The following is a 14,253-nucleotide window of genomic DNA, read 5'->3' on the forward strand; positions in this document are numbered from 1 at the left end:
TTACCAGCAATAATAATAATCAAATCACAATCACAATTTTGACTGTAACACGTTGACTGTAACCTGTTGGTGAATATTTTTAACGTAGTCCTCTATCACGTAGGGGGAACTGTATTGCCGCACCCTCCGCTAGGTGGCGACCTGTAGCTTGCTACTGCCAGAATTAACAGTAGAAGAAGAGTGCTACCTCGCTGTATATAAGTGTCCTCCTGGTGTCCGGAAGGTTTTAACTTGTGTTTTTCCCTCCTTGTATGTCTGTGTTTTCTGATTATATACACTTCGAACAAGCCACTGTCACGGTGAGTTATTGAGTTATAAACGCTACAGAGTATTGCTTCCAAACAAGGTACAATCTCATGTTAGGGGTTTATTTAGTCGAGCGTTTAGGAAACTGTACGTCTAGCAGACTGTGCTCATATATTCTGTCTGGACTTTTCAAAATAAAACTAAACAACTGAATTCTCAGTAAAAATAGTTGGAGAGCTTTTGTACAATGATTTATATAACTAATGAAAACATAATATTTTAGTGTTTAGTTTTTTATAATTACTATTTTTCTAACAGTCATACCAGGATCACACTGTGAGAGAGTAATATGTAACAATAGGAAATGTGCTTCGCATTGTTTTATTTTAAATATTTTGAAACGTAAGCAAAAATACTGCTTTGGATATGATTGCAAAACTGACATTGGACCAGCACTGCCAGAGTCACTAGCAGCATCCATGCAGCAAGTTAAAAATGTTGTAACCTTCAGCAAAACATGATAACAAATGATGAACTAAATGACAAGAAAAAAAGAGTTTGATTTTAAAGTGTTATGAATAACATCATGGTATTTTCTTTCAGGATCATCTTGTGTTGACAGGTTGGGATTCCTTATTACTAGAATTCATGCTTCGACGAAGAATACCTTTCACACAGATGGCTCTTGCCACAATGCTCGGAGTTGCTGGTGGTGTTTATATCTATAGACCCTATTTTGAGCAGGTGCCAAGAACTTCACAACAGAAAAAGCAGGATGATCCAAAGAAACCAAATGAAACAGAGTGAGCATAATTCATCACTCCCAGGAAATTCTTCAGACAAAAGCCAGAACTACATTAGAGGCTGCTGGATGTTCAGAGGTGGACACCAAACTACAGACAAGACCAGTATGGATACCTTTATTCTTTACTGGGTTTGAGTTTAAATGTACAGAATAAAATATTTTTAAAAAACGCAATTTCTGAATTGGCCTGTTTTAAAATTATGCATTTCCTGTATCATGAGTTTCAGTATACGTTAGACACATGAGCTGAAATAGCAAAATTTGTTTAGCTCTGAAAATATATAATAAATATGCATATAATAACACTGTATATGCATATATGTTATCAAACTGTCAAGACCCTGTACTGACCCCTAGAGACTGGGACACCTGGATGTATTTCAGACGAGGGGTCTTTTGCCAGATTCTCAAATCCTTTTCCCAACAGGGATTAACACTTATACAAAAGAAAAGGTCTCTGGTTCACTTAATCCTGAAAATAGTTTATTTTTTGCTTCAGACCCTGAAATTAATTTCTGTGAATTGTGATGCCATGCAGTAATTATGTTTTATTCAGTGCGACTTAAAGCCTTTTCAAATAGCACAGGTGAAAAAGTATTAATATCCTTTGCTGAAGTAAACAGACCAGTACAGGAATGTAGAAATACCCAAACCCAAAACAGTGCTTTACCTGTCATTACTATCACTGTTTACTATATTGGAATTCTTTATCTGACACGTTTAGGTGCAAAGCAACTAACTTTAATAAACAAAATGTTTCTAAGTGATCAAAAGTATAAGTAAGTTGTCATATAAAACAAGTGTATAGGTCTTATACATTGTTATATTACATTAATAGTGTGAGTATATTTTTCTGTTTTTGCTGCTATGGGTTTGCTGGGTTGTGAGAACTACTGTGGTAGGAAATAAAAAGGTTGCAGTACATGTAGATGGTTTATGTCTTTTTTGTGTGAAATATTGTTATACAATTATTCAAATGAAACATTTAGGTGTGAAAGTGTTAAAATGACCAAACTCCAAAGTAATACTAAAAGATTGATCAACTAATCAGATGTTATGGGTATCTGATTAGAGCAACAATTTATACTAGAATGTATATCAGCATATTTCATTTCACTGGTTTGATAAGTAAAATTTTAAAGCTCAAATCTGTCTTTCAACAAGGAGCCCATTGAACAGTTTTTATTTTTCTGTAGCCAAATTATTCCTGCTGTTCATTCTGGACTTCCTGGTGTGATTTCCAGATAAGTGACCAGTTTATCTGAAGCCAGTATAAGGCAAGAGGATATCTTACACTTTCAGTCTTTTTAGTACCAATTCTCCTATTGTGGTGCTTTTCATCTACTCCAGCTCAACAAGGAAACACGATTAAATTTCACTGAGAAAAAAGAAATAATCGGAAAAAACAACCAAATGCAGCCTTTGAATCACTGGTAGCTGCATGTCCCATGTAGTGTAATAAAGAGTACACACTTCTCTTTTTTAATGTAGTAGTCTAAAGGTATGAAGTAGTATGAAATAGAAATAGTTTACTTTAGTAAAAAAAAAAAAAAAAAAAAGAAGAAGTACCTCAAAGTACTTGGGTGTGCAGCGGCAGGGCTGCAGCAGGGGGCGAGGGTGCTTCTGCGCCGGGCGGTGAGGTTGTTCTCGGGGGAGGAGCTTCTCATCACCCACGGAAAGTAAAGTTGCTGCTCCCTACAGTTAGATGAAGCTCATCTTGTGTCAACTCATGGCCCAGAGGAGACGAGGAAAGTAAAGTCCTCATTTATTCGTCTTCATTAAAGTCCTCAGCGGTGTTTTGCAGCTACCTTTCTAAGCCCAAGCACACTGCGCAGCAGAAGCGCCCCGGGGGCCGGTGAGTAGCTTCTTGGTCTGTTTTCAGGAAATGTCAGTCGAAGAAACCAGCCTGTAGCATCTGTCAGGGCTTAGCTGCAAAAACCGTACTCCTCACTTTACTTCACCCCGAGCAGTGGCCGCTGGGAAACTGTTTTCCACCTGTCTTACCCTCCTCTCGGGCTCTACACGGTTCTTTGTGATTCGGGTGACTGCTATTTACCTCAACCTTAACGCATGTTTGCTCCAAAATGCACGATGCGATACAAGTTTAGCCTATTAAGTTAAAAAAAAAGTGGTTGTTTCTTGTCCGAGACGTCACCTGACCCCCGGTAGCAGCCCCATGAAGACCTGCTGAGGGTCATTAGAGTTTCTGCTTGTTCTAGTGAGTCGATGTTTGTTTGTGTCATCGTGGGAATAGGTTTCATTTGCCCACTGCGACCTCCTGCTGCTGCTGGGCTTCACTACAGACAGGCCCAGGGAGTCAACAGCTGTGGCAGGCTGAGGTTTTCTGGATGGTTGTGTTCATATCTGCTCATTTAAATTTATTACGAGGCTCACATCCTTATAGTGTCACCCAGAGTAGTAAACCGGTATGTGCCAATCCGGATGTTCCTAAGGAGCTGCCCAGGGTGGGTCTTCCCCTTCTCCCTGACAAAGTGATTAAAGCAGCTTTTTGTTTGCTGGTCTGCATGGGTGGTAGGACTGTGCACTGTATGTCTGGCTAACATTTTCTACCAGGTCCAGTCCCACTGCAGGGGCAACATGTCAACAGATATCAATCAAGGTACAGCTCATAGTTCCTCCACTTCTGCTTTATTTATAACAGGAAAAACTCACTGAGATTAAAAAACAAAATCTCTTTTTTTTTTAGAATCATTCTGGCCAAGATAGGTAACACCAGCAGCAGGGTACGGATACCGGATACCAGAATATGCCACAAAATTATAATTTAAACAACTGCACCGTTTTAAATAATAATTCCAGTACAAGTCCTTGCACATGTCATATTAGAAAAATGATACTCAAACTAGTCAAAGAGTCATCAACAATCATGAAAATTCATCAGACCAATCCTGCTGCTACTGATTCAGGCGGTCTCTCACGCTGTAACCCTGTGTCTCCATAGAATGCGTCTCCAAAATGAAATTTGTAGAACTGACGTTGTAAATAGTTAGTAATGAGTTTGTGATCGGTTATTTTAAACTGCACTATCTAACCACACTGTGTGTTTACTGAAATGATAAAGGCCTTAGACTCAAGATTTTAACTCACAACTCCTCTACACTGTGGGATTGGGTAACAGTACAGCTACTGAAGGCCCCAGGCATTTCAATTTATGTTCTTTAGTTGTGCATACAGTACTACCAAACTGGTTACGGTTAATTAGATTACGAGAAAATAGCTGCTTGTTTTTGTGTGTTGTATTTGAGGAGATACTGGCCTTAAGAATTGGTTAGATGTGACTCATCCAATAAGATTTTTCATAATATTTTTAAAAATTCACTCTTTTTCTTATAAGTACTAATTTTATCCAGTCACACCAGACCTAGTGTGTGATGGCTTTTACTTATTTCTAAATGTCAGGTCTTTGTTTGTACACAACACCAACAATCACACTGCTGGAACTGTGAGAGTTACAAGATTTAAAGAAGCTGAATGTGATGTGTGCGTACAAATAGTAGGAAGATGTGCTCAGTAAAGATGCTGGATTTCATATTGAATCAAATTCTTAACTCTCTAGTGTCTAATATAAGAGCTTTTGCAATAGGTGAGATACATCTGTCAATCCCACAGTGATATTTTAACTTCTTCATGCCACCCTGTCACAGTTTTTGGAAAATCATCCTTCCCCATAGCTGCTGTTTTTGTCCCAGATGAAAAAGCTTATTGTTATTGACACTCACAACTCCTCTACACAATGGGACCGTGGGATGTAAATGCTGATGTGAAGCCCCTTTCCACTGACGAGGACTACTAGTTTATGTGATGCCTCAGTTTTGTAATATGGCTATTTGTTGTCTGTTTACAGCCCACAGAAAAGATGAGACTGACCATTGTCTTTTTTTTCTTACCCACAAATTACTTTTAAGTTGCACAATTTCTAAAGTTATAATTCAAATATAAAAAATTTTACATGTTAAAATGCCAACAGGCAGACCACGTAGACACAGGAGTTAATTAATAGTGTAGAATTAGATTTTTAGGACTTGATATCTCAGAGGGGAGCTCTTTCCAACCTTTAGTGCTTTAGTGAAGTATCTCTTTTATCTCTCTGACAAAACCATCATCATTAGGTGTAATTTGGATAGCCTACATCCATTAGACGAGGCCAGGTAAAGCCATTGTTGTTTCTGAAAGGTTCCTGTTATGCAGTAGTGAGGACAAAATATCTTACTGAATGCTTACTGCACTTAGTGTTTTCTCGCCTGACGCAACATCACACTGTGACATCAGAGCCTGCTTCCTTTTCAACAGCTGTTATAGGACTGGGATGTACAATACAAGTAGGAAATGGTCTTACAATTTTAGATTTATCACGGCATTCTGTATTATTAAAGATTTACTCTATTTTCTTTGCAGCACTCAGTAGCAAAAGATAATATCGATTCTTGTTTTCAAACGGGGCTCAATAGGGACTTGATTGACCTGATAATAGTCTGCAAAAAATTGCTGACACAATCTTCTTCTCCGGCAGTGTGGTTTGCATGACTTTTACGTCTGTGACCTGTTTTTTCTGCAACAGAAATTATGTATTGACTCAAGGTTTGTGTCAGGGTGTTATTAAAGCATTAAAATGTGTCACATTATGACTTGTGAAAGCATAAAGGCATGTTTTTTCCCAGTGACCCACCATGCACTGGACTAGTCAACTTGAAAGTTATTAAGTCATAATTCTTAATGTAGCTTTAATTACACTTGATTGCCATTTTATTGGATACAAATAGTTGAAGCTAATGCATTCTTATGCAACTGTCTTTGACAACTCTGTAAAACAGTTTCAGCAAAAACTGATGATTACAACCTTTATGAAGGGAGGTTTGTGGCAGGACTCTTGTAAGAGACCACATTAGTATTGGTGAGGTGTGCCTACAAAACTTCAAGTTTTTGATCTTTAAGCTAATTGGCTGTCTTCCTCACATGTGACCTTAAAGAAATTCATGTTTGGGTGTGTGGAACATAGATTTCTTTCACCAGCATGAAACAAAATTGGTAAACCTGTTAAACCTTTTAATTGATTAATTAATAATTTAATTTAAAATCTTATTATGACTAAACCAGAATAAGGTAAATAGTATCAAACAGATGGAAAAGTCGAAGGCTTGTGATACAGTCTTCAAGAGGCTTACTCTTCCTCAGGTCCACAAGTTGAAATGTGCACTCATAGTTCATAGTTCTGGGGTTTAATAGTCTTTGGTTAGTGCTTGTAGCAGCCATTTCCATCAGAACACATTTGTCTCGGATCTTGATTTTGCATGGGACCCTAAGCTGCTTATGGCTCCATACGAAAGCTCACTTGGGGTAATAGCAAAGGAATGTAAGACTTGTCTGAATACTGTTGTAACCAATGATCATGTGATACCTCAGCTCTTCTCTGGACTGTTTTCACAATAATTAGTCAGCTATTACAAATCAGACTCTTACATCCAGTGTGTAACATAGTGTACCTCTGTTTCACATTTCACATAAGAAAATATGGAGCCTCCATCAACATTTTACTCCTTAAATAAATTCAATTCAGCCTTTATTCCAAAATGTATAATCAAGTTTGCTACTCTGTAAAGAGAAATGACAACTACTTTCAGACTGTATGGATGGTAAGACCATGAAAACCGGTTTTGTTCTCTGTTTTGTTGTATGTCAGTAACTGGAGAGAGACAGAGGAATTTAAATTCATCCTCTCACTGTGCTAACAAAATGAAACAGCTCTTAAGTTACTCACATCAACTTGCAGTGTCATCAACTGCACTGATCTATATCTGAAGGTCTTGCATAATGATCGGGATTTGTGATTTAAGAACTTAAAGAGAACGTTGCATTGCAGAAAAGTAAACGCTGAAAGGACAAATAATTAATGTCTTTTAATGTTTCTGGGTGAGAAGATTGTGAATAGTGGTTGAAATTAATGACTATTCTTATTATCAATTAATCTGGTAATTTTTTGATTAATCAGTGTTTATAAAACATTTGTAAAATTTTCAGAAAGTGTTTCTGAGCTGATGGTGTTTTGTTTTATTCCAAGAATCTCCAAATATTCGGTTCATGAATATTCATGTGACCAAGAAGAGCAGCTATTCTAATTTATTTATTTGGTATTTTAACTGTTTTTACTTATGGAATCATCTAAATGATTAGTTGCCACTTACTCTTTTGTCGATCAGCTCTAATTGCGAGCTCTTCCTGTGCTCTGTGTTATGGGCTTGATGTACCAATGTGATAGGCTCAGTGTAGCAGTGTGGTTATTTAAATCTTAACGCTGGCAGCTTAAGTATATAGTCTAAATTTTTGTCTTATAAATATACATCAGAATACTGATAAAGACAAACATGTTGTACTGTTTCTTTTAAAGCTGTTCTCCACTGACCTGCACCAGAGTGAGGACAAAACTTATGTCTAGTCAATAATGCAGTTTTATGTTAATTGTGTGCTGTTAAGTCAGCCAGTTGGACTGGAAAGACACAGCCCAAAGACACAGCCTAAATCCATGGAAGATTAGTGGCAAGTTCTCCAAGACACTTGGAACAGTCTCTCTGCCAGAGTGTGGTTTTTCTACTTAAAGCACTCTGTATAGTGTTAGTTGATAAATAAAAATCTGTCTGGGGCATTATTTTTGAAAACCGTCTCACTTCACTTTTACTGCCTAAAATGTTGTACAGTAAAATGTGCAGTAGTGTAACAGTACCCAGCTTTAACATGGCCAGAGGTGTCATGAACCAGAATGAAAACAGAAATTAGAGCCCCAGTAAATTTAGCACTGTCTGAAGTCTCTTCCTATTTACTGCACGATATGCTCTATCAAACCTAATTTTATGTAAGTGTCCAAATTTTGAAATGAATGAAATACAGAGTGCCTTCAAAACATGTCCACATTGGAATAGAAAAAATACTTAGCATAAAGCAGTTACACTATATCGTGGCAAGATTTCCCCAAACAACATGACAATGATTCCTAAGTGTTTAACTGTGTCTGTTATTTGGAGAATGAATTAGGGAGTGATGGTGGATATAGACTTGCTTGTGTGCTGGTAAATAGTGACTCTCTAGAAAACATTTATGTACCACACTAGTATTTTTTCCTCTTATACAGACAATCTAAAAGGGGTTGGGGTTGTTTCACATTTTTCTTGCTCTCAGGAATCACATGGATTTTATATTTTGTTGCCTAATCTTTGAGTGTGTAGATGATACCTAGACTAAGAATGTTGGTTTAGGTGCATTTTGTTGCCACCATTGACATGGTCCTCTGTAATTGCCTTATTTTTGTTCTCTTTAGGATTTAAAAAAATACCTCTGAGATGTATTGTTTTGCCAAATGAGTGTGATTGTTGCTTGACCGAGTGATTTTTGTTTGTGCATTGCAGAAATTAAGGACTCACTATGTCTGATGGGGACTATGATTATCTCATCAAATTCCTAGCCCTTGGTGACTCTGGCGTGGGAAAAACAAGCTTCCTATACCAATACACAGATGGCAAATTTAACTCCAAGTTCATCACTACAGTTGGGATCGACTTCAGAGAAAAAAGAGTGGTAAGCTCAATGAATTTCCAACCACTTAACACACTTCTGTCAAGGCAGAACCCGAGTTTCCTGGATTTCCTACAATCACTGCTTCAGTTAAAGCACACCGGGGGTTTTAGCCATCTCTTTTCACATGTAAGAATTACTCTTGCTACAAGCATTAATGGGTGCCTAATTAGGGGCTTAAATACATTCCTACACCATTAAGTAATATTCCTGTAACAAAAGACTACAAGATGAATGTTGCAACACAAATCTGAATAATGACTAGTGCTGGTGAGCAGTAGGCAGCACCCTCCTTAAGAATAAACACTTCATACCATTGGCAAACAGCTGGGTAGTGTTCATATTTATTCAGTGTTCACCCTTTGATATCTTGCCTTGTGCATGAATAACCATCTGACATTCAGTCAATTATATTAAAATACAGAATGTCTATCATCATCTTCATTATAATTAAAATAATCATAATCACTGTGTCTGAGTATACCTCTTTCTTTCACCCAAAGAGAGCTGGGATAGGCTCCAGTAGATCCCAGTGACCCTAGTTAGGAATAAGCGGGTATAGATGATGGATGGATGGATAATCACTATGTTTTATTATTATGTTCCATGAATTGTCATAAAAAAATAAAAATGCAGTGAGTGAGCACTGTATGAGGCAAAAATAAAAAATAAACGTTTTAAGCATTGTGATAAGCAAAGCTGTATTAGCTACAAAATGTTCACATGTAGAGTAGATTAAGCATTACAAATAGTTGTACTGGATAAAGCACAATATGTGATCATAGTATAAAAAAGAAGCACCACACTGTGCTATGACTGAGGTAATATCAAAAGTTTAATGATGGATTTACTAGTAATGGTATGGATTTGTGTGCTGTAGTAGCAGCATTATGGACCTGGGACGCTCTTAAAACTTCAAATTGTTTAATGCTGCTTTTAATTTACTTAATTACATACATAGCTGTCAGTGCTGGTTAAGGAAAGGTGTTTTATCTTGGACCATGAGAGGTGCTGCACTGTTAAAGAATTCAAAGGAAAAATACGAATTTAATCTGAAAGAATGAATTGTGCTGTACAATAAAATTAACTGGGCTCTTTTAAATGTTGCTTCAGTAACACAGACATGTCTCCATTTTTGGAAACAGCCATCATTAATGTTATCATAAATCACCAGATTTTTGCCACTAGTCTTTTATAACAAGTTCATTTTATGTGTGATTTAAATATGATTTCAATAACAAGCCATCTTGTTAAAACCTTGAAAACATAGAGTAGCTGGTTGAGTGTGGCCGAGTCATTCTTGTTTTGTATTTTCTGGTGGAGGACAATATGCTGCTACACTACACAAATATTTTCTTTTAAACCATCAGTAATAACAAGCTTTTGATTGTGATGAGGACAGGTTTTGTTTTATAGCATCCAGTTAATTTGGCCTCACATGTCTCTGTTTGACTCAGGTATACAACTCAACAGGTCCAGATGGATCTAGTAGAGGACAGAAGATCCACATGCAGCTGTGGGACACTGCAGGACAGGAGAGGTACAAGAAGTACTTCTACTTGCACTTACTCACCTTCCTCAGACCAAGACATGACTTAGATTTGAAAGATTAAAATCTTGGCCCTGTGATAGACTGGTGACCTATCCAGGGTGTACCCCTGCCTTTCACCCAAGGGGTGGGATAGGCTCCAGCTGATCCACGTGACCCTAATTAGGAATAAGCACGTATAGCTAATGTATGAATGATTATATATCTTCTGAAGTGTCAGGGTTTTTTTTTTTTCTGGATTATTTCAGATTTCGGAGTTTGACAACTGCATTCTTCAGAGATGCAATGGGTTTCCTTCTCCTGTTTGACCTCACAAACGAGCAAAGCTTCCTCAACGTTAGAAACTGGATGAGTATGTCTTCTGATATATCAAAGAAAATGTACATCTAAATGTTCATTAACACTGACTTTACATATAAGTATAAGTAATAATAATTTAGACATGTAGAAGCCTACTGGCAAAATATTGTGATTAAACATGTCATCTTCCAATTATGAAGAAGTCTTTTATTGTGGCCTGAGCTGCTGCTACAGCTACGTTCAAATTTCTTATTTCAAGTGAATATAATGTATTCATGATTGTACTGAATGCATATTTCAGGTCAGTTACAGATTCATGCATACTGTGAAAATCCAGACATTGTTCTGTGTGGCAACAAGTGTGACTTGGCAGAACAGAGAGCAATCAGTGAAGAACAGGCACGAGAGCTGGCCGAGAAGTACGGGTATGTCTCAGTTTTAATCCATTTGTACATGAACCTCTCCCTCGCACGTTTGTCAAGAAGGCAGTGGCTGCTTTGTTTGCCAAAGTCTTGTGTGGGAGAATGTCACACTAAACTGGTCCTCCTTGAAAAGCAAATATTTGTCCATGTGTATAATTTCCTGCTGTAGCTTTAGTAGACACACCTTTACGAAAAATACAGATATTGTAGTGAATACTAACTTTACAGCTTTCAAGAGAAGCATTAACCTCGGTGTAAACTGTTTAGTGTTGCACCATGAGTCTGTATGATAACCTGAACCCCGCATGAAGATTCTTATTTAATTTCATTTTGGGTATCAGAACTTTATCAACTGAAGTTTAGTTTGAATTTCAGTGTGTTGATACACACAGAACTCACATTTTCAGATTTATGTTTTTAAGTTTAAAGAGTTAAGATGACAATATGAAGAGAACATAACCAACGAGAAACCGATCCAGTTAGCAAGGCTTGTCTGAGTTTTCTCTGTGCCGTAGGGCTCCACTGTTGTACAGAAATGATTAAAAACATAAGAAGGAGCCACTCCATACATCTTCCCAGTGCTGTAAAAACTCCCCAGCACCAAAGATGTATTCATCCACAGCTGAAAGTAGTCCCCAGCAAAAGCACTCTTTATTACTGTTTGAGCAGTGTTTTCAAAAATGTCATAAATCCAATCTACTTTATATCAATGAGGGCATAGCAGAAACACCTCTCTGTATAATGCAGTACATTTTAAACCACACCACAAGCTACATCCTCTAAACACAGTCATGGATTTGAATCAACAGTTTCAGCAGAGGCTGAACATTATCACCTCTATGATGAGAAGATTTATTACAGGACTGGGGTTATATTTTTATCACCTTTTTAAAATGTATGCCTACTGTGGTAATAAATGGCTTTGAGGAAATACAGCCAGTATAACTCCAGCTTTCTCCTTTAGGTTCTTTTTATGTAGCTGGTAGTCTGTGATTCTTTATAACAGATACTTTCTTTCTTGCAGAGTACCATACTTTGAAACAAGTGCTGCAAATGGGCAGAATGTCAGCCAAGCTGTGGACGTCCTACTGGATCTTATCATGAAGAGGATGGAACGATGTGTTGACAAGTCCTGGATCCCCGATGGGACGGTCCGAGCTAATGGGCCTGTCAACCCAGAGAACTCGGAGACCTCAGACAGGAGCAAATGTGCATGTTAGAATGATGATCTATGATTTAGTTACAAAACCTGTGTCAATAAGAGTGGTCTGAAAATAGAAGGATGTCCAAGTTTGATGTTTCACAAAGTGAAACTGTATATTGTATTTTCTGTGTTAGATAGATCTTTGCCACAAAACCTATGCATATTTTTATTGACATGCTGTATCATTTGTCAGAACTTGTGTAAAAGTGCCTTTTGAATGTGGATGTTTTCGTTAAGATTAATATCACAGCTCTTTGGAAATAGTCCATTCTGGTTCGGAGTATGGGATATTTATTTTTTGCTTAAATGTCCAACTTTGCTCATCAGTTAAATATGCAGATCATGTTTTCAAGTATTAATTTTGTGTTTTTCATTGCAGTATAAGTGGGCTACCGTGCCAGATGTGCTATAAGTATACTGTTACTATCTGTTTTCTGTAAGGTTAGTCTAGGTTTACACTGCAAGTAACTCAAGAAGGATGTCACCAATATTTTTCTCTCCACAGCCACATGAATGTTGACTGTGGTACCAGCAAACACTGTTTGCTGATAGAGCGATATTGACTGGTTGTATGTCTGTACCTTAGGTAACCAGTTAAGTGCTACTGATGCTCTACTGAACATCCAGCTGCATATGGGAATATCAACACTGCCACAGCCAGAAAAATATAAATCACACTGAATATCACATGTAGGTTAGATAGATGATTAATACTCATGTATTTAATTTTTAAAAGCAATGTTTGTGTACGTTTGCCTACAAATGCAAAAATAAACTCACTTAATGTATTACAAAGCAATGTAAATGCAAAGTAGTCCATTTTATAGAAGCTTTTTGCATTTTTTTCTCTGGATAAAACATGTTACCAGTGTCTTTTAAACTAAAATACCACTTTTGGGTAAATTTGCCCTAAGCCTGTGCTTGAGATTTAAAGAATGATTAATGCTTCCACTACCTTCCAGTCACATGGAAACTCAAATATTGTCCATAATTACAAAAACTGAAGACCCATCTTCAGTCTAAGCTCAGATTTTGTCAACATTCATTTACAGCTAAGTCACCTGTATGTCTCATTTTTGTTATTATTCATTATTATAACATTGACTACAGTCTGAATTATACAAAATATAGTTATACCTGACCTTTGAGATGATCATAATTGATTTTCTATATTAGGGGTTTGGTTTTATTGTGTTTTATTGCAGAGGTATTGTATCTTTTAATGTCATTTGAAATTGTTTTCACTTTTAACACATGAAACTTTCATGAACAGTTTCTTTATGCCACACAGCAAATGCAATATTTTTAATATGTTTACATCATTATGTACTCATTAAATGTAACATTATCTGGGTGGCTTATTGCCTCAACTAAATTGATTTCTGATAGGAAACCTCTATTCCACCACAGTAAAAAGAGCTGCTGGGTGCCTGGTGGTTGCTCCATTTGTGTTGCCTAACACTCAGTACATTATTGGATAGAAAGTGTTTGCCTCAGGTATTGATATGACCATGTTAACTAGGCAATATATGGTAGATTGTTGAATGTATTACAGGCCTGTAATTTCGATCTGCATTACACTATTTTTTCCTCTGTAAGATTAAATGTGATGTATTAGTTAACACACAAGTATATTTACCCCTCCCTGTTCTAATCTACAGATTTGAAAATCAACAAATATTTAAATAAAAATATTTCATATTGTCAATTGTGCCAAAGTTTCATGTGTAAAATATGTCCAAAAATAAACAGTTTATTTACGTATTCCTTGAAGTAGTATCTTATTTTACAGTCAGTTGTGAGTTGGTATCAGGTAGTATTTAAATACAGTTACTTGTTATGTGTGCCATAATACTGAATATTTGTGTTTCACCTTTACCAGAGCCTAAATTTAAAAGGCACTGATTTATGCAATAATATGTAGTTACAAATTTTTACAGGTTAAATATTAGAATTTAAGGCAATGCCATGCATTACTTTGATATCTCTGTAGCAGGGGTGGCAATTAAGATCCTCAAGGGCCACTATCCTATTTGTTTTCCAATTATCCCTGTCCTACCCACTGCTACTTACCTGGACCAGGTTCAGTCAGTCAGAAGCTGGGGGATACTAATTCACTTTGTCTTTCCCCACTCTACCATCATTT

At 36.9% G+C, this 14,253-nt stretch overlaps 2 protein-coding genes across 2 annotated transcripts; both read left to right on the forward strand.

Annotated features, from left to right (window-relative positions):
- Positions 1-172: 172 nt before the first annotated feature.
- pigbos1 (PIGB opposite strand 1) lies at positions 173-1,975 on the forward strand. Its single transcript, XM_026320157.1, has 2 exons — positions 173-299; positions 850-1,975. Exons 1-2 carry the CDS (start codon positions 252-254, stop codon positions 1,051-1,053), a joined length of 252 nt encoding a protein of 83 aa, XP_026175942.1. The 5' UTR covers positions 173-251; the 3' UTR covers positions 1,054-1,975.
- Positions 1,976-2,691: 716 nt separating this feature from the next.
- On the forward strand, positions 2,692-13,871 carry rab27a (RAB27A, member RAS oncogene family). The gene is made up of 6 exons (XM_026320343.2): positions 2,692-2,906; positions 8,467-8,635; positions 10,090-10,172; positions 10,430-10,533; positions 10,783-10,906; positions 11,928-13,871. The coding sequence occupies exons 2-6, from the start codon at positions 8,483-8,485 to the stop codon at positions 12,121-12,123; spliced, it is 660 nt and encodes a 219-aa protein (XP_026176128.1). The 5' UTR covers positions 2,692-2,906; positions 8,467-8,482; the 3' UTR covers positions 12,124-13,871.
- Positions 13,872-14,253: the final 382 nt, after the last annotated feature.

This window comes from Mastacembelus armatus, chromosome 3, assembly GCF_900324485.2.
Source record: "Mastacembelus armatus chromosome 3, fMasArm1.2, whole genome shotgun sequence".
NCBI classification, from domain to species: domain Eukaryota; kingdom Metazoa; phylum Chordata; class Actinopteri; order Synbranchiformes; family Mastacembelidae; genus Mastacembelus; species Mastacembelus armatus.